The sequence below is a fragment of the Neoarius graeffei genome, chromosome 15 (genome assembly GCF_027579695.1).
Source record: "Neoarius graeffei isolate fNeoGra1 chromosome 15, fNeoGra1.pri, whole genome shotgun sequence".
Taxonomy (NCBI): domain Eukaryota; kingdom Metazoa; phylum Chordata; class Actinopteri; order Siluriformes; family Ariidae; genus Neoarius; species Neoarius graeffei.
In genome coordinates, this window is record NC_083583.1 from 47789796 (window position 1) to 47812617 (window position 22822).

Sequence of the window (22822 nt, forward strand, 5' to 3'; positions counted from 1 at the left end):
TGTCTGAGGGAGTTTTTCCTTGCCACCGTCGCCACAGGCTTGTTCAATGGGGATAAATTAGGGATAAAATTAGCTCATGTTTAAAGCCTTTAATTTTCTGTAAAGCTGCTTTGTGACAATGTCTATTGTTAAAAGTGCAATACAAACAAACTTGACTTTAGAAGGAATTTAAGCTGCATACTTGGACCATAATTACCCTTTATAATAAAGCTTTAAAGCTTTATTTCTAGCTTAAAGATCTGTACTAAAAGTACAAAAGGTGTATACTTGAGGGTACCACCCCAGTGACAATGGGAGGTACAGCATAGTAGGATACCCTCAGGGGCAGGCTATGGTGTACACAAAAGGTGTATACTTGAGGGTATCATCCCAGTGACAAGGGGAGGTACAGCTTAGTAGGGTACCCTCAGGGGTAGCCCCTTTTCCTGAGTCTTGAGTGATCCTACTTTAACATACTGTCAATGGGGATTGGGATTTAATGACTAGCGTATACGATCAATTGACTTCCTACACTTGTTGACTTTCAAGGACTTAAGTAATACTGAGTCAAATGATATGAACTAATTAAGCAGTAGTTAAGCACATTCCTGCCTCACAGCTCCAGGGTCCCCGGATCGATCTTGAGCTCAAGTTACTGTTACAGAGCAAAGCAATGTAGAGATTCTGTGCATGTTCTCCCTGTGGGCATGTGGGTTTTCTCTGGGGTTTGCTCAGTTTCCTCCCAGCTACCATCATTCTATGTTATATGGCCAAAAGTTTGTAGACACCTGATCATCACACACAATGGGATGTTCAAAAAGGACATCACAAAAAGGATGTCCTTTTTGAACATCCCATTCCAGATTAATCTCTCCTTTGCTGTTATAATAACCTTCACTGTTCTGGGAGGGTTTCCACTAGGTTTTAGAAGAAGGCTGTGTGGATTTTTGCTCATTTACCAACAAGAGTATTAGCCAGGTCAGGTACTGGTGTTGTGTGAGGAGGTCTGGGATGCAGTCAGCATTCCAGTTCATCCCAAAGGTGTTCAGTGGGGTTGAGGTCAGGGTCACTCACTGTGCAGGTCACTCAAGTTGTTTTACTCCAAACTTAGCAAACCATGTCTTCATGGATTTTGCTTTGTGCACAGGGGCATTGTTATGCTGGAACTGGTGAAAGGATATCTTAAAGGCACACCATTACAATTTAGACAATGATGTATTTCGAACTTTGGGGCAACAGTTTGAGGATGGCCCGCATATGGGTGTGATGCTTAGGTGTTCGCAAACTGTTGGCCATATGGTGTCGTAGGTGCCTAGTTCCGGGATCAGACTACACAATATTTTGTCTTTCATGATGGTCACCGTGTCAGATGTGGCAATCATAATAACAAAAATTATTGCTGTGTCTTGGTCAGGAGAGTGGCAACACTACCAGTTTGACCCCAACCAATCATAGCTTGCATCCTTGCATTTCATCAGGAAGGAGCAGAGGTGGACAAAGTACCCAACTTCATTACTTAAGTGAAAGTACAGATCCCACTGGTCAAATGTTACTCCGCTACAAGTGAAAGTTGTCCAGGCAAATTTTTACTTAAGTTAAAGTACTGAAGTGCTTGCTTTTAAAAATACTTAAGTATTAAAAGTACATTTTCTGTCAATGCATCATTGTATTATTGCCTCAACACTTACAAAACCTAATGCCATTATCAAAGACAGAAATGTGAATTCACAAAATGAATGCATGCTGTGGAATCATGGTGGTCTAATGTTAAGCTAGCTAGTCAGTGAAGCGCCACCTGACATGCTAGCAAACTCTTTTCAAACTTGAAATCATATTGGGTAGCTAATGCTACGAGAAAAGAAAGATTTCTACATTTTGTTTATTTGGCAAGATTATGCTAAAACATATTTCTGAAAGGACTTTAGGTAAGTTAACATTATTCATGTTACTGTAACTCCATTTTTACATGCTAACTAACAGTGTCCAAGTTAACTAGCTGTGTGTTAAAGTTAGCCGTGGACAAGGCGATGGCAACTTGGTGGGAAAATCCAATAGAAAGTCATTTGACGAACCACTGCATAGCTATTGCAACGTTATCGCTAGCTCTAAAAGCACAGACAACTTCATTGCAAGCTTTCTCTTGGAATAAAACTCTTTTATACAACCCCGATTCCAAAAAAGTTGGGACAAAGTACAAATTGTAAATAAAAACAGAATGCAATTGTCAGGGTCTGGGAACATTTTAGCCTGCGGTTATTTTTTCTTTTTCCTTTGTTACACTTGTCTTCATGCTATTGGTCAATTGAATCTTTGATGGCAAGTAGCTGATTGGTTGGCCTATATATGTGAGTCTGTTTGCCTTTTCACTCTGCTGAGTTCTCCTGTGAGCCACCATGTGAGTTCTTGTCCTTGTTTTTTTTTTTCTGTAGCTGTTTGCTCCTCTGTTCTGAACTGCCTTTTTGACCTCTGCATCTGTTTTTCTAAGAAGAGGATTGTTTTGCCTTGGACTATCTCTATTGGATTTACTTTGTTCTCTGACTTATTTTTGGGACACTTAGAATCCTGTCATTTTTTCCTGTTGGATTTTGTAATCTGGGACTTGATCGTTTTGAGTACCTAAGACTGCTGTTTATCTATGATTTTGGAACTTTGAACTTTTGTGCCAAGTACTGTTTTTGCCATTTTTTTTGGATTCCTGATTTTTGTGCTGTCAGTAAAGACTTCCATTTTGGAAACGCTAATTCTCTGCATCTCTGTCCTGAATCTCTGTCTCCTTCCGAGGGTGGCCGTGTGGTTTGAGATGTCCAACCCCCATCTCAACCAAAACCGTGACAGAAGAACTCAGCAGCGATGGACGGAGCAGAGGATATACCACTTCCCGAGTCCAATTCTGTGCCAGTGCCTGACCCCTTACCTGCACCTGCCCCCGCATACGACCCGGCACTCACCCTCCAGCACCTGGTAGCAGCCGTCACCAGCCGAGAGGAAACCATGCGCCGTCATGAAGAAGTCTTAACCCAGTGGGGGGCTGAAATGGGAAGACAAGCTGGCATGCTGACCAAGATCCACCAGGTCCTCCAATTTCGCCAACCTACACAACCTGCCCCTTCAGCCTCTTCAGCTCCTCCAACCCCTACTGCCACAGCTTCCAACGAGCCATCAGCGTCCCTTCCTGTGCCCAGCCGTGAGCCTCGCCTGCCTGCCCCCGAGAGGTACAGTGGAGATCCTAAAGGTTGCAGGGGCTTTCTAACCAAGTGCCGTCTGTCCTTCGATCTCCAGCCTGCTGCCTACCTAACAGAGCATTCCCGAGTGGCCTACGTCATCACACTCTTGACTGGAAGAGCCCTGGCCTGGGCCACAGCCCTCTATGAAAGCAACAGCCCTGTTTGCACCTCCTTCCTGTCCTTCTCCAAGGAGATGTTGAAGGTCTTCTCCCCAGAAGTCAGCGGCCGCACAGCAGCCAACAAACTCCTCCAGGAGTCGCCAGGGCCGTCAGTCAGCAGCGGACTATGCCATTCAGTTCCGCACCCTAGCAGCGGAAAGCGGCTGAGGGGAGCAGGCCCTGCTCGCTACCCTCTACAGTGGATTGGCTGACCGCATCAAGGATGAGCTAGCTTCGTGGGAGGAGGCTGAAGACCTCGAGTCGTTGATCTCTCGAGTCATCCGGCTGGACAATCGGCTGCAGGAACGAAACAAAGGCCCAATCCCAATTCTAATTTCTACCCCTCCCCCTCCCCCTTCCCCTTGGCCCTTCCCCTTGAAACTGAGCTACAAGGGATAGGGCTTGAAATTCAACCCTTACATATTGGGATAGCCCTTCAACGATCGCATACGTCATCGCGTACCTCCGTCAGCATTTACGTTAGCAAAACGCGACCAAATGCGTCATTGGCTGCGACCAGCCGCTACAGTCAGAGCCAGAGGCAGAACCAGAAATCTCTGCTGGCAGGGTGTGATTTGTTAACTAACACCACTGAATGGGATATCTTTGGCGCTTCGTGCACCACATCCGACAGAATGAGGTGTCAGAACACTCATGTAAACAATAAAAGCGAGAATAACAGAACAAAACATACGCAGTCAAGCATCCGAAAACAATACTCACTCCCAAAGCTTTTTAGCAGCAGCTTGGATTTCAGAAATCGCTGCTCATTCTCAGCTCGAAAGCAAATCAAGCAGTGTGTTTCCTCTGGATAACAACTTAAAACACGTAAATAATGGAGAAAATACATTTATGACAATCTTTCGCCGCGGGAACCGCCATCTTTCTGAAATCCGCATGAAGTCTCGCTGAAATCCGCATGGCATTGTGGGAAATCACTCAAACCCCTTCGTTCAGAGTCAGCTCCAGGAAAATCTCCGTTTGGAGGAGTACAGAAGCCCTACCCCTTCCCCTACCCCTCCGCGTTAACTGGGATTGGGATACCCCTACCCCTTCACGTGAACACGCAAAATGGAGGGGAAGGGCCAAGGGGTTGGTCCAAGGGGTGAAATGGGATTCGGCCAAAGTCCCGAAAGGCTCCGTTTACCAAGCAGTTCCAGTCCGTAGCAGCCCAGCAGTCGACTCCTCTGATGGAGGACCGGAGCCCAGGCAGCTGGGGGGAACTCGACTGTCTCAAGCAGAACGTGATAGGCGAATCAGGGAGCGTTGCTGCATTTACTGCGGTAAGCCTGGACATTTTTGCAGCACCTGCCCAGAACTCCTGGGAAAAGGCCAAACCCCGTCCAGCCCCAGGAGATCTGTGACGGGGGTGACATCGCCTCCTGATCTCCCATCCACCGGCTTCTTCATTCCTGTAACTCTCTCCTGGGATCACCAGCGGCACTCTCTCCAGGCCTTTATTGACTCTGGTGCTGCCGGCAATTTCATGGACCTCTCTCTAGCACAACGTCTGGGGATTCCCACATCTGGCCTTGACCCCCCTCTGTCAGTGACTGCCTTAGATGGACAGCCTTTGGGTGGGGGCCTTGTAGATCTAATGACTTCTGCGGTTCATGTACGGATCGACAGTCACCAGGAGGAACTGTCATTCCATGTAATCCAGTCCCCAGAATTTCCCATAGTCCTTGGATTCCCCTGGCTGACTCGCCACAACCCTCATCTAGACTGGGGCTCACGCACGATCCTCCAGTGGGGCCCCACTTGCCATGCCAGCTGTCTTGTCTCAAGTACCTGTCCCGAGTTTCTCAAGCCTCTCGAGTTGTCCCAAGCCCCTCCCGAGCTGTCCCGAGTGCCTCCCGAGTATCATGACTTGAGAGAAGTGTTCTGCAAAGGAAAAGCAGCGGCCCTACCACCTCACAGACCCTATGATTGTGCCATTGACCTGCTGCCCGGCACTTGTCCACCTAGGGGTCGCATCTTCTCACTCTCTGCGCCAGAACGCCTAGCCATGGAACAGTATATCAAGGAGTCACTGTCCTCAGGCTTCATTCGATCCTCCTCTTCCCCAGCCGGAGCGGGCTTCTTCTTTGTGGGCAAGAAGGATGGAGGCCTGAGGCCTTGCATCGATTACAGAGGACTCAACAAGATTACTATCCGTAACCGTTACCCCCTGCCACTAATGTCATCAGTGTTCGAACTCCTGCAAAGCACCACCATCTTTACTAAATTGGACCTTCACAACACCTACCATCTGGTCCGAATTCGTGAAGGAGATGAGTGCAAGACGGCATTTAACACCCCAACTGGCCACTATGAATACCAGGTCATGCCCTTTGGGCTCACAAACGCCCCTGCTATGTTCCAGGCCCTTATTAAGGCCCGGTCCCACTGGCTGATGGACACAAAACGTATGCAAAAAGGACACAGCGGACGAGCAAAATTTCGGGGGTGGCTCTATCCGTTTTCATCCGCTCCAGAAATGGACAAAATTGGCGAAAATTTGCGAAAACAGAACGGAAAAGAATGGACGTGGGTAGTATATAGTGGGGATGTTAAACGCATGTTCATAGGAAGACTAGCGGATGGAAGTGGATGACAGCTCCAAAGGGGTTACCGGTGATAACTGAGAAGCGGACGCATAGCAGAAAGAGCGGATGCATAGCGGATGAAGGGGATGCATCACATACGCCTAACGGAAACAAAGGGGATGTTGCGCGGATGTATATCGGATGCAGACCGTTCACTGCGCATGCGGGGGGTATGAATTGCGTCTGCTCCACGGATATAAAGGGATGCAGCACGCACGCCGTCAGCATAAAGCGGAAAGACGTGCAGGCGGCTACATCAATACATCTCTACTACATCTCGTTTTTGAAGAAGGCTACATTGATACATCTCTACTACATCTTGTATCAACACCATGGTGCGTCAGTCAGGCAAGAAAAGGAAGTCCGTGCCTACTCGTTCAAGCCCTGGCAAGGTGAAGAAGGTCAGAACCAGCACCCCACCCCCTGACACTGACTGTGATACAAAATATCGATTGTCCGCTAGGTGTCCTTCTACATACTCTAGACATACTCAAGACATCCTAAATATACGAGATACATCCCAGATATAAACGCTTTGTCCATTTTGAATACTTTATATACGAGATGCATACGCTTACATCCTTTCTATTTCCGTGCTACTAACGATGAATAGACGTTTCATGTACCTTATCTTTCCTCCCTCTTTCCGTTTTCAGCTGCAGCGGATGTGAGTTGCGAGGATGCCCAGACGATGCAGAGAGGATACAGCAGATGTTTAACGGATGATAACGGAGATAGAACATTTGTTGCTCGTATATGTCGCGGATTTACATCGTACACGGCGGAAAGTTCATCCGTTCTAAAAGTTTTGTGCAGCTCAAAATTTTTTGCGCAGATGAAATCACAGTGGACGGATGCTCGATGGATAGAGCGTATGAAGCACGTATGCAATGAGTACACAATGGATGCATAGCGTTTTCCAACGGATGGCAAAGATTTTTTTACGTTTTACATCCTCTTTGCATCCGTAAGTGCAGTGGGACTGGGCCTTTAATGATGTCCTTCGTGACATGCTGAACAGATTTGTTTTTGTTTATTTAGATATTTTGATTTTTTCTAAGACCCCCTCCGAGCACATTCAGCAGGTCCGACAGGTTCTCAGTCGCCTCCTCAAGAACAACCTTTTTGTTAAAACTGAGAAATGTGAATTTCATGTTCCCAAGGTGTCCTTTCTCGGCTATGTCATGTCTGAAGGGAGGATTCTCATGGACCCTAAGAAGGTGAAAGCAGTACAGGATTGGCCTGTCCCCAACACAATCAAGGAGACGCAGAGATTCTTGGGCTTTGCAAATTTCTACCGGAGGTTCATCCGTAACTTCAGCTCCATTGCTGCCCCCATCTCTGCACTCACTCGAAAATGCCACTCCCCCTTCTCATGGACTCCTGAGGCTGGCCAGGCATTCAGGGCTCTCAAGCAGTGCTTCACCTCCGCTCCCATCCTCCGTCATCCTGACCCCACTCGACCATTCATTGTGGAGGTGGATGCCTCCAATGTAGGGGTTGGAGCAGTCTTATCGCAGAGATCCTTTGACGGCAAAGTCCACCCTTGTGCCTTCTTCTCTCGCAAATTGTCTCAGTCAGAGGAGAACTATGACATTGGCAACTGGGAACTCCTGGCAGTTAAGCTGGCATTGGAAGAGTGGAGACAGTGGCTAGAGGGGGCTCATCATCCCTTCCTAGTATGGACTGACCATAAGAATCTGCAATATATCCAGCAGGCTAAGCGGCCAGGCAAGATGGGCTCTCTTCTTCAACAGATTCGACTTCACGCTCTCCTACAGACCAGGCTCCAAGAATCTCAAATGCGATGCACTTTCATGCCAATTCCAGCCAGGCAGTCTAGAGAGCCCTCCTGAGACAATCATCCCAAGTTCTCGGCTCATTGCACCAGTCCGCTGAGGCATAACATCTATAGTTCAGCAAGCACTGCGCAAAGACCCTGGCCCTGATAATGTTCCTGCAGGTCTCTTGTTTGTTCCCAGGTCTGTACGTGGTCAGGTTCTCCAGTGGGGTCACTCCTCCCAACTGGCAGTCCATCCTGGGTCATCTCGAACATTGGAGTTCCTTCAGCGACGCTTCTGGTGGCCAGATATGAAGGAGGATGTGCAGATCTTCGTGGCCAGCTGTCCCAACTGCGTCCAGGGAAAGAATCCATGCCAGAGGGCCCAGGGCCTTCTCCACCCCTTGCCCATTCCTCGCAGACCATGGTCGCACATCTCCCTTGACTTTATCACTGGTCTGCCTACCTCTGAAGGTAACACCACCATTCTTGTTATCATTGATAGATTCTCTAAAGCCTGTCGCTTCTTGCCTTTGCCCAAATTGCCCTCTGCCTCTGAAACCGCCAGACTAATATGTGACCATGTGTTCCGAGTCTTTGGTCTCCCCCAAGATGTCGTTTCAGACCGTGGACCCCAGTTTACCTCCTGCTTCTGGCGAGCCTTCTGCAAGCTAATCGGGGCGACTGTGAGCCTCTCGTCTGGCTTCCATCCCGAGTCTAATGGGCAGGCAGAGAGACTGAATCAAGACCTAGAAGCCGCCTTGAGATGCATGGTCTCGACCAATCCCACCTCCTGGTGCTCCCAGCTCCCATGGGCTGAATACGCTCACAACACGCTGAAGTGCTCAGCTATAGGTATGTCGCCCTTTGAGTGTCAGTTTGGCTACCAATCACCTTTGTTCCCTGAACAGGAGGTGGATGCAGGGGTCCCGTCTGCCCAGCAGTTTGTGCGGCGGTGTCGGCGTACGTGAGATAGAGCCAGACATGCCTTGCTGAAAGCCTCCCGACAGTACCAGCAGCAGTCCAATCGCTGTCGGAGGGGGGTCACCTTCCGACCCGGCCAGAGGGTCTGGCTTTCGGCTCGGGATCTTCCTCTGAGGGTGGAGAACCGGAAGCTGGCACCGCGGTTCGTTGGTCCCTTCAAGGTGCTCCGCCGGGTCAACCCTGTGGCCTACACTCTACAGCTGCCCCGCTCCATGAGGGTCCACCCAACCTTCCATGTCTCCCGTCTCCGCCCAGTGGTCACTTCACCGCTGTCTCCTGCTCCTCGGCCACCGCCTCCTCCTCGGCTCATCGATGGCCAGGCCACGTACACGGTCAACCGGCTCCTGGATTCCCGCCGTGTCTGTGGGTCTCTTCAGTATCTGGTGGACTGGGAGGGGTATGGGCCGGAGGAGTGTTCCTGGGTGCCGTCCAGAGACATACTTGACCGCTCCTTGATTAGAGACTTCCATCGCTTGCGTCCTGATCGGCCTGGGATCGCCAGGAGACGATCTTAGGGGGGAGGTTCTGTCAGGGTCTGGGGACATTTTAGCCTGCGGTTCATCTACCTGGCCACTAGATGTCACCATTTTGCGTTTTTTTTCTTTTTCCTTTGTTACACTTGTCTTCATGCTATTGGTCAATTGAATCTTTGATGGCAAGTAGCTGATTGGTTGGCCTATATATGTGAGTCTGTTTGCCTTTTCACTCTGCTGAGTTCTCCTGTGAGCCACCATGTGAGTTCTTGTCCTTGTTTTTTTTTTCTGTAGCTGTTTGCTCCTCTGTTCTGAACTGCCTTTTTGACCTCTGCATCTGTTTTTCTAAGAAGAGGATTGTTTTGCCTTGGACTATCTCTATTGGATTTACTTTGTTCTCTGACTTATTTTTGGGACACTTAGAATCCTGTCATTTTTTCCTTTTGGATTTTGTAATCTGGGACTTGATCGTTTTGAGTACTTAAGACTGCTGTTTATCTATGATTTTGGAACTTTGAACTTTTGTGCCAAGTACTGTTTTTGCCATTTTTTTTTTGGATTCCTGATTTTTGTGCTCTCAGTAAAGACTTCCATTTTGAAAACGCTAATTCTCTGCATCTCTGTCCTGAATCTCTGTCTCCTTCCGAGGGTGGCCGTGTGGTTTGAGATGTCCAAACCCCATCTCAACCAAAACCGTGACAGCAATAATTTACAAATCTCAAAAACTAATATTGTATTCACAATAGAACATAGACAACATATCAAATGTCCAAAGTGAGACATTTTGAAATTTCATGCCAAATATTGGCTCATTTGAAATTTCATGACAGCAACACATCTCAAAAAAGTTGGGACAGGGGCAATAAGAGGCTGGAAAAGTTAAAGGTACAAAAAAGGAACAGCTGGAGGACCAAATTGCAACTCATGAGGTCAATTGGCAATAGGTCATTAACATGACTGGGTATAAAAAGAGCATCTTGGAGTAGCAGCGGCTCTCAGAAGTAAAGATGGGAAGAGGATCACCAATCCCCCTAATTCTGTGCCGACAAATAGTGGAGCAATATCAGAAAGGAGTTCGACAGTGTAAAATTGCAAAGAGTTTGAACATATCATCTACAGTGCATAATATCATCAAAAGATTCAGGGAATCTGGAAGAATCTCTGTGCGTAAGGGTCAAGGCCGGAAAACCATACTGGGTGCCCGTGATCTTCGGGCCCTTAGACGGCACTGCATCACATACAGGCATGCTTCTGCATTGGAAATCACAAAATGGGCTCAGGAATATTTCCAGAGAACACTGTCTGTGAACAAAATTCACCGTGCCATCCACCGTTGCCAGCTAAAACTCTATAGTTCAAAGAAGAAGCCGTATCTAAACATGATCCAGAAGCGCAGACGTCTTCTCTGGGCCAAGGCTCATTTAAAATGGACTGTGGCAAAGTAGAAAACTGTTCTGTGGTCAGACGAATCAAAATTTGAAGTTCTTTATGGAAATCAGGGACGCCGTGTCATTCGGAATAAAGAGGAGAAGGACGACCCAAGTTGTTATCAGCGCTCAGTTCAGAAACCTGCATCTCTGATGGTATGGGGTTACATTAGTGCATGTGGCATGGGCAGCTTACACATCTGGAAAGACACCATCAATGCTGAAAGGTATATCCAGGTTCTAGAGCAACATATGCTCCCATCCAGACGACGTCTCTTTCAGGGAAGACCTTGCATTTTCCAACATGACAATGCCAAACCACATACTGCATCAATTACAGCATCATGGCTGCGTAGAAGAAGGGTCCGGTTACTGAACTGGCCAGCCTGCAGTCCAGATCTTTCACCCATAGAAAACATTTGGCGCATCATAAAACGGAAGATACGACAAAAAAGACCTAAGACAGTTGAGCAGCTAGAATCCTACATTAGACAAGAATGGGTTAACATTCCTATCCCTAAACTTGAGCAACTTGTCTCCTCAGTCCCCAGACGTTTACAGACTGTTGTAAAGAGAAAAGGGGATGTCTCACAGTGGTAAACATGGCCTTGTCCCAACTTTTTTGAGATGTGTTGTTGTCATGAAATTTAAAATCACCTAATTTTTCTCTTTAAATGATACATTTTCTCAGTTTAAACATTTGATATGTCATCTATGTTCTGTTCTGAATAAAATATGGAATTTTGAAACTTCCACATCATTGCATTCCATTTTAATTTACAATTTGTACTTTGTCCCAACTTTTTTGGAATCGGGGTTGTACACTGTAAAAAATGACTGTGAAATTTACAGTAAAACTATGTGAAATGCATACAGAACAGCACTGTAAACCCCGAAACATATACCGTATTTGTTGTTCAAATCACTGTTAAATTTTGTAAACCAGTAAAGTTTACACTGGGGTGCTGTATTTTTTACAGGGATTTTCTGGTCACCCCAGCTGCCAGGGTTTTCCTGTTAAAATGACAGATTTTTTTTTACAGTGTACCTCAATATGCTTCTGCAGCTTGGATGGTGAGTTTTTGTAGGCTGTGATGTGGTTCGTTTTAGGCAAACAAAGCAAACATTTAAAACGAAACAAATCTTTAATCCTTTCAGAAAACTGAAACATGGGTTCTAGCTATAGCCATGACTGCATGCATTCCCCAGAAGAACCGCCTCCTTCCATTCTGCCATCAACTGATCGTGTTCAAATAAAGCTGCTGAGAAATAATTTAACTTGATTTTATACAGTCTGTGGACGTGACGTGACCCTAGTGATTACTGATCGGCTGTCTCAGTGTCACCTGTGAAAAAACCAAATACTCAAGTAAAGTACAGATACTCAAAAAGTGTATTTAAGTACAGTAAAAAGTAAATGTACTTAGTTACTGTCCACCTCTGAGAGGGAGGGTTAAGAAATTGTCAGTCGTGGCTATCAAGGAACATGTCATAGGAGTTGTCAAACTAGGCAAAAAAAACCTCTGACATGCTAGACTTTTCATCTGGGTGTCATTGGGTGTCCCAGATGCCACATTGATGTTCTTTGATTATGTCACACTACATGGCCAGTTCGTTGTTCCCAATGTTCATATTTGGGCTCAATGCTGATAATTTGCTGACCATGACAAAACGGTGTCAAAATCAGGCTGAATTTATATAGTCTGATCCTGGCATAAGATAAAGCAGTAAAGATAAATTGGCCTTAGATGTGAATGAGTGTGAATGGTGCCCTGTGATAAGAGTCCCTGCCTCATATACAGCTTTCCCAGAAGCCACTTTTACTGAAAGTAAGTATGGATTTACCACTTGTCACATTTTTTAATCTCCATCCATCCATTATCTGTAGCCGCTTTATCCTGTTCTACAGGGTCGCAGGCGAGCTGGAGCCTATCCCAGCTGACTACGGGCGAAAGGCGGGGTACACCCTGGACAAGTCGCCAGGTCATCACAGGGCTGACACAGACACAGACAACCATTCACACTCACATTCACATTCACACCTCCAGTCAATTTAGAGTTGCCAATTAGCTTAACCTGCATGTCTTTGGACTGTGGGGGAAACCGGAGCACCCGGAGGAAATCCACACAGACACGGGGAGAACATGCAAACTCCATACAGAAAGGCCCCTGTTGGCCGCTGGGCTTGAACCCAGGACATTCTTGCTGTGAGGCGACAGTGCTAACCACTACACCACCGTGCCACCCATTTTTTAAATCTATCCATCCATCCATTATCTGTAGCCGCTTATCCTGTCCTACAGGGTCACAGGCAAGCTGGAGCCTATCCCAGCTGATTATGGGCGAGAGGCGGGGTACACCCTGGACAAGTCGCCAGATCATCGCAGGGCTGACACAGAGATAAACAACCATTCACACTCACATTCACACCTACGGTCAATTTAGAGTCTTCAATTAGCCTAACCTGCATCATGTCTTTGGACTGTGGGGGAAACCGGAGCACCCGGAGGAAACCCACGCAGACACGGGGAGAACATGCAAACTCTGCACAGAAAGGCCCCTGTTGGCCACTGGGCTCGAACCCAGGACCTTTTTGCTGTGAGGTGACAGTGCTGACCACTACACCACCGTGCCACCCATTTTAATCGAGTTTTGAAAAAAAAAAAATTAGGCTGTTGTATAGTAAAGTCAATAAATATACAGAAATTATTCAGTATCCATGAGGGGAGTTATAATTTAAGGGGAAAAATTAACTTTAATTTAACTTTATTTTGTACAAAAAGAAAAAGTTTTTGTGTTTCAGTTAGCAGGATGAGACTATAGAACAGGTTCACCATGGAGTTGAAGCAGTGTCCAAACATGAAACAGTTTAAAATGAGGTTTAAAGACACTGTTTTCAAGAGGTACAGGGATAAGGGATAAGGGAGGTGATGGGTAGCACTAAGTGTTATGAGAAAACTTTTCTGTTGCTTTTCGTGTCTGTGTGCGTGTGTTGTGCGTGCGTACTGTATGTGAAGGTGTATGCTTATAATAGATATATTTTATATGGATATATGTATGTAGGTATATATGTATGTATGTATGGGGAGGTGTGTGTATATAGGGATGTATATGTGTATATGTATGTAGATATATGTGTATGTATGTATATGTATGGGTATGTATATGTGTTTATGTATCTCATCTCATCTCATCTCATTATCTGTAGCCGCTTTATCCTGTTCTACAGGGTCGCAGGCGAGCTGGAGCCTATCCCAGCTGACTACGGGCGAAAGGCGGGGTACACCCTGGACAAGTCGCCAGGCCATCACAGGGCTGACACATAGACACAGACAACCATTCACACTCACATTCACATTCACACCTACAGTCAATTTAGAGTCACCAGTTAACCTAACCTGCATGGACTGTCGTTTTTCTTTATTTAGTTGAGTAGTTCTTGGCATAATATGGATTAGAACAGTATTCAAATAGGGCTATTCACTGTATACCAACTCTACCTCTTCACAACACAACTGATGGTCTCAAACACATTAAGAGGTCAAGAAATTCAAGAAATTAACTCTTGACAAGGCACAGCTGTAAACTGAAAGCCATTCCAGGTGACTACCTCATAAAGAGAAAATGCCAAGATGTGCAAAGCTGTCATCTAAGCAAAAGGTGCCTACTTTGAAGAATCTAAAATATAAAACATATTCTGGTTTGATTAACACTTTTTTGTTTACCAAATAATTCCATATATATTTCTTCATAATGTCGATGACTTTAGTATTAATCTACAATTCAGAAAATTTTAAAATAATGAAAAACCACTGAATTAGAGGGTGTTTCCAAACTTTTGACTGGTACTGTATTTCTATGTATTATGTTTAAATGTTTTGTTTTATTTTTCTTTTTATTATTTTGGTTTTCATATTTGAAATAAGCACTTCAATCAATCAATCAATCAATCAATCAATCAAAGTCCTAAAGCTTGATTTTAATTCTTGACAGAGAAAAGTCTTTCAGAAATACTAGTGCATCTCAAAAAATTTGAATATTGTGAAAAAGTTCAATATTTTCCATCAGTTATTTAAGAAAGTGAAAATGTTATATATTATAGACTCATTACACATAAACTAAAATGTTTCAAGCATTTTTCTATTTTAATTTTAATTAGTATGGCATACAGTACAAAACATAAAAAACCCATCTCAAAATATTAGAATATTTCATTTCAAGTTTGAGTAAAACAGTATGAACACAGTGCATCTCTCGGTCTAGTTCAGTACACACAATCACAATCATGGGGAAGACTGCTGACTTGACTGTTGTCCAGAAGATGATCACTGATGCCCTCCACAAGGAGGGTAAGCCACAAAAGGTCATTGCTGAAAAGGGTGGCTGGAAAAGGTGCACAAGCAACAGGGATGGCTGCAGTCTTGAGAGGATTGTCAAGAAAAGTTGATTCAAGAACTTGGGAGAGCTTCACAAGGAGTGTACTGAGGCTGGTGTCAGTGCATCAAGACCCATCACGAACAGACATCTTCAAGAAAGGGGATACAACTTTCGCATTCCTAATATCAAGCTACTCCTGAGCCAGAGACAATGTCAGAAGTGTCTTATCTGGGCTAAGGAGAGAAAGAAATGGACTGTTGCTCAATGGTCCAAAGTCCTCTTTTCAGATGAAAGTACATTTTGCATTTAATTTGGAAATCACGGTTCTAGAGTCTGGAGGAAGAGTGGAGAGGCACAGAATCCAAGGTGTTTGAAGCCCAGTGTGAAGTTTCCACAGTCTGTGATGATTTGGGGTGCCATGTCATCTGCTGGTGTTGGTCCACTGTATTTTATCAAGTCCAAAGTCAACACAGCCATCTACCAGGAGATTTTAGAGCATTTCATGCTTCCATCTGCTGACGAGCTTTTTGGAGATGCTGATTTCCTTTTCCAGCAGGACTTAGCACCTACCCACAGTGCCAAAACTACTACCAAATGGTTTGCTGACCATGATATTACTGTGTTTGATTGGCCAGCCAACTTGCCTGACCTGAACCCCATAGAGAATCTATGGGGTATTGTCAAGAGGAAGATGAGAAACACCCGGCCCAAAAATACAGATACGCTGAAGGCCACTATCAAAGCAACCTGGGCTTCAATAACACCTCAGCAGTGCCACAGACTGATCACCTCCATGCCACACCACATTGATACAGTAATTCATGGTAAAGGAGCCCCAACCAAGTATTGAGTGTCTCATCTCTCATCTCATTATCTCTAGCCGCTTTATCCTTTTACAGGGTCACAGGCAAGCTGGAGCCTATCCCAGCTGACTACGGGCGAAAGGCGGGGTACACCCTGGACAAGTCGCCAGGTCATCACAGGGCTGATAAATACCGGTAGACACAGACAACCATTCACACCTACGGTCAATTTAGAGTCACCAGTTAACCTAACCTGCATGTCTTTGGACTGTGGGGGAAACCGGAGCACCCGGAGGAAACCCACGCGGACACGGGGAGAACATGCAAACTCCGCACAGAAAGGCCCTCGCCGGCCACGGGGCTCGAACCCGGACCTTCTCGCTGTGAGGCGACAGCGCTAACCACTACACCACCGTGCCGCCCCAAGTATTGAGTGTATAAATGAATATACTTTTCAGAAGTTGGACATTTCTGTATAGTAAATCCTTTTTTTTAATTGATCTTAGGGAATATTCTAATAATTTGAAATACTGGATTTCTGATTTTCATGAGCTATAAGCCATAATCATCAAAATTAAAACAAAAAAAAGGCTTTAAATATTTCACTTTACATGTAATGAATATAGAATATATGAAAGTTTACCTTTTTGAATTAAATTATGAAAAAAAAGGAACTTTTTCATGGTGTCCTAAGTTTCTGAGATGCACTAGCAGTTGTTTTTGGTCTTGTGGAGTCACTCGGTGCCACACGTTCAAACATATGGCGGTGTGTGTGCTGTGCGCGCGCGCGTGAGGGGGGGGGAGTGTCTATCTCGAGGCGACTCTGCACTTCGGTTCTGACGGCGCGCGCGCAGCACGCTCTCCGGGCGCGTCGGTTTCAGGTGGGATTTTAACACCGAGAAGACGCTCCTCGATACATTCGACGTACATGCTGACATGGAACCGAAAAGTATGATGCTGGTCTCCGGGGTTTTGCCGATATTGCTGTGCTGCGCTGTGAAGTTGAGCGGCGCGCGCAGGAGCGGTGCTGAAGACGGAGAGACTGTGGAGAAGATTAACAGCGCGCGCTGCACCTCGCGCTGCCTCACGCTGCACATCACTCAGCTCACTTCCGCCTTCAGACGCCTTCAGGTCAGACCTGCACCATCAGTTACACACACAGCGTGCTGCCCGGGGGAACTGACCCATAAAAACACATGCTTATTTTATTTGTTTTGCTGAAAAGTCATTCCACACTGAAAAAATAAAAATAATAAATCATGGCTACAAACTAAAGGGCGGCTGATATCACAACAATTATTATTATTATTATTATTATACAATGCTTGAAGACCATATAAACAACTGTCCAGATGTTAATTGTACTCAGGTTTTGCTAACAAAAGCGTAAACCCTTACTATAACACTAATTTTAAAAAGCTAAGTATTTAACCAGTGAAATATTTTAAATCAACAATGGAGTCATAAAACACTGACATTTGACTATACTATACTTTAAAGGTACACAATAGTTAATATATTGTCGTATCGATATCGTATTATCATATTGCCCAGCCCTGTACGGAAAAATCATGGCTACAAATTAAAGGGCGGCTGATATCACAACAATTATTATTATTATAATACAATGCTTGAAGACCATATAAACAACTGTCCAGATGTTAATTGTACTCAGGTTTTGCTAACAAAAGCGTAAACCCTTACTATAACACTAATTTTAAAAAGCTAAGTATTTAACCAGTGAAACATTTTAAATCAACAATTGAGTCATAAAACACTGAAATTTGACTATACTATACTTTAAAGGTACACAATAGTTAATATATTGTCGTATCGATATCGTATTATCATATTGCCCAGCCCTGTACGGAAAAATCATGGCTACAAATTAAAGGGCGGCTGATATCACAACAATTATTATTATTATAATACAATGCTTGAAGACCCTACAAACAACTGTCCAGATGTTAACTGTACTCAGGTTTTGCTAACAAAAGCGTAAACCCTTACTATAACACTAATTTTAAAAAGCTAAGTATTTAACCAGTGAAACATTTTAAATCAACGATGGAGTCATAAAACACTGACATTTGACTATACAATACTTTAAAGGTGTGTACCTTTAAAGTATTGTATAGTCAAATGTCAGTGTTTTATGACTCCATCGTTGATTTAAAATATATAGTTAATATATTGTCGTATCGTTATCATATTATCATATTGCCCAGCCCTGTACGGAAAAATCATGGCTACAAATTAAAGGGCAGCTGATATGACAACAATTATTATTATACAATACTTGAAGACCATATAAACAACTGTCCAGATGTTAATTGTACTCAGGTTTTGCTAACAAAAGCGTAAACCCTTACTATAACACTAATTTAAAAAAGCTAAGTATTTAACCAGTGAAACATTTTAAATCAACGATGGAGTCATAAAACACTGAAATTTGACTATACTATACTTTAAAGGTACACAATAGTTAATATTGTCGTATCAATATCATATTGCCCAGCCCTGTACAGAAAAATCATGGCTACAAACTAAGGGGTGGCTGATATGACAACTGTTAGTATTATACAATGCTTGAAGACCATATAAACAACTGTCCAGATGTTAATTGTACTCAGGTTTTGCTAACAAAACCGTAAACCTTTACTATAACACTAATTTTAAAAACACTGAAATTTGACTATACTATACTTTAAAGGTACACAATAGTTAATATATTGTCATATCAATATCATATTTATTGCCCAGCCCTGTACAGAAAAATCATGGCTACAAATTAAAGGGCGGCTGATATCACATTATTATGCAATGCTTGAAGACCATATAAACAACTGTCCAGATGTTATTTGTACTCAGGTTTTGCTAACAAAACCGTAAACCCTTACTATAACACTAATTTTAAAAAGCTAAGTGTTTAACCAGTGAAACATTTTAAATCAATGATGGAGTCATAAAACACTGACATTTGACTACACTATACTTTAAAGGTACACAATAGTTAATATATTGTCGTATCGATATCGTATTATCATATTGCCCAGCCCTGTACAGAAAAATCATGGTTACAAACTAAGGGGTGGCTGATATGACAACTATTATTATTATTATTATTATTATTATTATTATTATTATTATAATACAATGCTTGAAGACCATATAAACAACTGTCCAGATGTTAATTGTACTCAGGTTTTGCTAACAAAACAGTAAACCCTTACTATAACACTAATTTTAAAAAGCTAAGTATTTAACCAGTGAAACATTTTAAATCAACAATGGAGTCATAAAACACTGACATTTGACTATACTATACTTTAAAGGTACACAATAGTTAATATATTGTCGTATTTATATCGTATTATCATATTGCCCAGCCCTGTATGGAAAAATCATGGCTGATATGACAATGATTATTATTATACAATAATTGAAGACCATATGTTACACCACAAGCACCATGTAACCAACTAAGGGTGGCACGGTGGTGCAGTGGTTAGCACAGTCGCCTCACAGCAAGAAGGTTACTGGTTCGAACCCAGCAGCCGGCGAGGGCCTTTCTGTGTGGAGTTTGCATGTTCTCCCCATGTCTGTGTGGGTTTCGTCCGGGTGCTCCGGTTTCCCCCACAGTCCAAAGACATGCATGGGGCGGCCTTGGGCTGAAGTGCCCTTGAGCAAGGTACCTAACCTTTGACTGCTCCCCAGGTGCTCTAGTGTGTGGCTGCCCTCTGCTTTGCGTGTGTGTGTGTGTTCACTGCTTCAGATGGGTTAAATTTCACTGTGGATGAGGATGAATTTCACTGTGCTTGAAGTGTGCATGTGACAAATAAAGGTTTCTTCTTCTTCTAACTGGACAGATGTTAATTGTATTCAGGTTTTGCTAACAAAACAGTAAACCATTACTATAACACTAATTAAAAAAAAACAACCTAAGTATTTAACCAGGAAAAGGAGTGAAACATTTTAAATCAACAATGGAGTCATAAAACACTGACATTTGACTATACTATACTTTGAAAGGTACACAGTAGTTAATATATTGTTGTATCGATATCGTATTATCATATTGCCCAGCCCTCATCTCATTATCTCTAGCCGCTTTATCCTGTTCTACAGGGTCGCAGGCAAGCTGGAGCCTATCAGCTGACTACAGGCGAAAGGCGGGGTACACCCTGGACAAGTCGCCAGGTCATCACAGGGCTGACACATAGACACAGACAACCATTCACACTCACATTCACACCTACGGTCAATTTAGAGTCACCAGTTAACCTAACCTGCATGTCTTTGGACTGTGGGGGAAACCGGAGCACCCGGAGGAAACCCACGCGGACACGGGGAGAACATGCAAACTCCGCACAGAAAGGCCCTCGCCGGCCACGGGGCTCGAACCTGGACCTTCTTGCTGTGAGGCGACAGCGCTAACCACTACACCACCGTGCTGCCCATGGCTGATATGACAACGATTATTATTATACAATACTTGAAAACCATATGTTACACCACAAGCACCATGTAAACAACTGGACAGATGTTAATTGTACTCAGGTTTTGCTAACAAAATAGTAAACCCTTACTATAACACTAATTTAAAAAAGCTAAGTATTTAACCAGTGAAACATTTTAAATCAACAATGGAGTCATAAAACACTGACATTTGACTATACTATACTTTGAAAGGTACATAATAGTTACGATATTGTCGTATTGATATCATATTATCATATTGCCCAGCCCTGTATGGAAAATCATGGCTGATATGACAAAGATTATTATTATTATACAATACTTGAAGACCATATGTTACACCACAAGCACCATGTAACCAACTGGACAGATGTTAATTGTACTCAGGTTTTGCTAACAAAACAGTAAACCCTTACTATAACGCTAATTTAAAAAAAAAAAACAATCTAAGTATTTAACCAGGAAAAGGAGTGAAACATTTTAAATCAACAGTGGAGTCATAAAACACTGGCATTTGACTATACTATACTTTAAAGGTACACAATAGTTACTATATTGTCGTATCGATATCGTATTATCATATTGCCCAGCCCTGTACGGAAAAAATCATGGCTACAAACTAAAGGGTGGCTGATATGACAACAATTATTATTATTATACAATACTTGAAGACCATATAAACAACTGTACAGATGTTAATTGTACTCAGGTTTTGCTTAAAAAACAAAACAAAACAGTAAACCCCTTACTATAACACTAATTAAAAAAAGCTAAGTATTTAACCAGTGAAACATTTTAAATCAACAGTGGAGTCATACAACACTGACATTTGACTATACTATACTTTGAAAGGTACATAATAGTTACGATATTGTCGTATCGATATCGTATTATCAAATTGCCCAGCCCTGTACGGAAAAATCATGGCTACAAATTACAACAAAAAATATTATTACACAATATTCAACCACTTTCTCATTTTACATGACGTATAACATGATGTTTAATTTTACTGAGGTTTTGCCAACAAGGCCTAAGTCCCAGTAAAATAGTGAAGCCTTATTATAAAACATTTTCGAAAAAAGTGTTCAAGCAGGAAAATGAATTTAAAGTTCAGTCACTAAGTAACAACTGAGTTCTAAAAACACTGCCGTTTGACGACTATGCTTTGAAAAGTGCAGGCTATAATATACATCATATTGTCATATTGCCTTGCTACAATTTATAGTCGGCATAACAGTCTACTTAAGTGTGTGTTTAGTTTGGTGGATGGGGAAGTCATTAAGAGCTGTTTAAAGTGTGGTTGAAGGAGCTGTGTTTTACTCTTCTGGCTGTTTTTCCTTTCCTTTTGCCCACCTGGGTACGCGTTAATAGAGGGGGGCCCCCAAACTCAAAGCAAATGGTGTGTAGCCTAATTTTCTTGAAGTGCATAGTGCTGTGCTCTTTTATGTCGTTTTTTTTTCTGTGTTTCAAGTAGTGGCCAATTTTAGGTCCTGTGGAAGCCTTTCCCCTCAGACACAAGCTGACAACTAGACTAAATACATTCCAGTGAAATAGTGGCATTACTACATGACGTTAGCGAGTAACAGCATTTTTACTTGTTCTGTCTCAGTCCCATCTCTCAGGAATTGAAGTCATCTTTTTGCAGCAGTTCAAGTTAATTAATTGACCTTGTGGCTTGAAATCACCCTAATTAGATCCATATTGGGAAGAAGCTCCACACTGCTCAAGCAGAAAGGCGTTCTTGGCCACGTTTGTCTCTGAGCTCCCCAACTACAGCGTGACCTTCAAAGGTTTCCAGTTCGCACCTCATGGTTCATGGGTCACAAGTGTGTGTCTTCCTTGTATGTCTCCTCTGTGGGTGGTGGGAATCAGTTCAGAGGTTGAACAACTGCAGGACCCAACCCAAAGGCAGAGCCTGTTCCTCGATCTGATTTTCTCCCACTTCCTTCTTGTTCTGTTCTGTGATTAACGTATGTGGGAGAAGGAACAAACTTGATAGAGTTGGACAGAAGATGATAATGGAAACCATTCATTTTGGAAAAATTAGTTTTTTAACCTTATCTACATGTATCTCTGTGTGTGTTGGGAGGCTGTCTGTCACCGTCCTCATAGTTGAGGGTCAGCAATCCAGGAAGCCTTTCTGGAAATTTCACAACAAGCTTCCATGAATTTTCTCAGGTGATTATAGCACACCAGAGGGACCCAAACCCTCATCTGGTGGCAGGTACACCTATGGGCAATTTAGAGTAGCCAATTGAACTAATCTGCATTTCTTTGGACTGTGGGGGAAACCGGAGCACCCGGAGGAAACCCACACAGATACAGGGAGAACATGCAAACTCCACGCAGAAAGGCCCCCGTCGGCCATGAGGTTCAAACTCAGGTGGGGTTTACATTAGACCGTATCAGCGGATCATCAGATTAACATTTTTAAAAACGATTAGCGTGCACACAGCAACGCCAATACACGATTCGCGTGCACACAGCAACGCCAATACACGGATACGCTAATCACATGACTAATTCGGCACGTAAGTTGAAATGTGT

The 22822-nt window shown here is 43.6% G+C and overlaps 1 protein-coding gene across 2 annotated transcripts in view; it reads left to right on the forward strand.

Moving 5' to 3' along the window:
• Positions 1 to 16636: 16636 nt before the first annotated feature.
• anos1b (anosmin 1b) overlaps positions 16637 to 22822 on the forward strand; it is an 87764-nt gene continuing 81578 nt past the window's right edge. For both annotated transcript variants that reach the window (XM_060940555.1, XM_060940556.1), the window contains exon 1: positions 16637 to 16924. In XM_060940555.1, the coding sequence (XP_060796538.1) occupies positions 16730 to 16924 (195 nt within the window). In that variant the 5' untranslated portion in view covers positions 16637 to 16729. The remainder of the gene's footprint in view (positions 16925 to 22822) is intronic.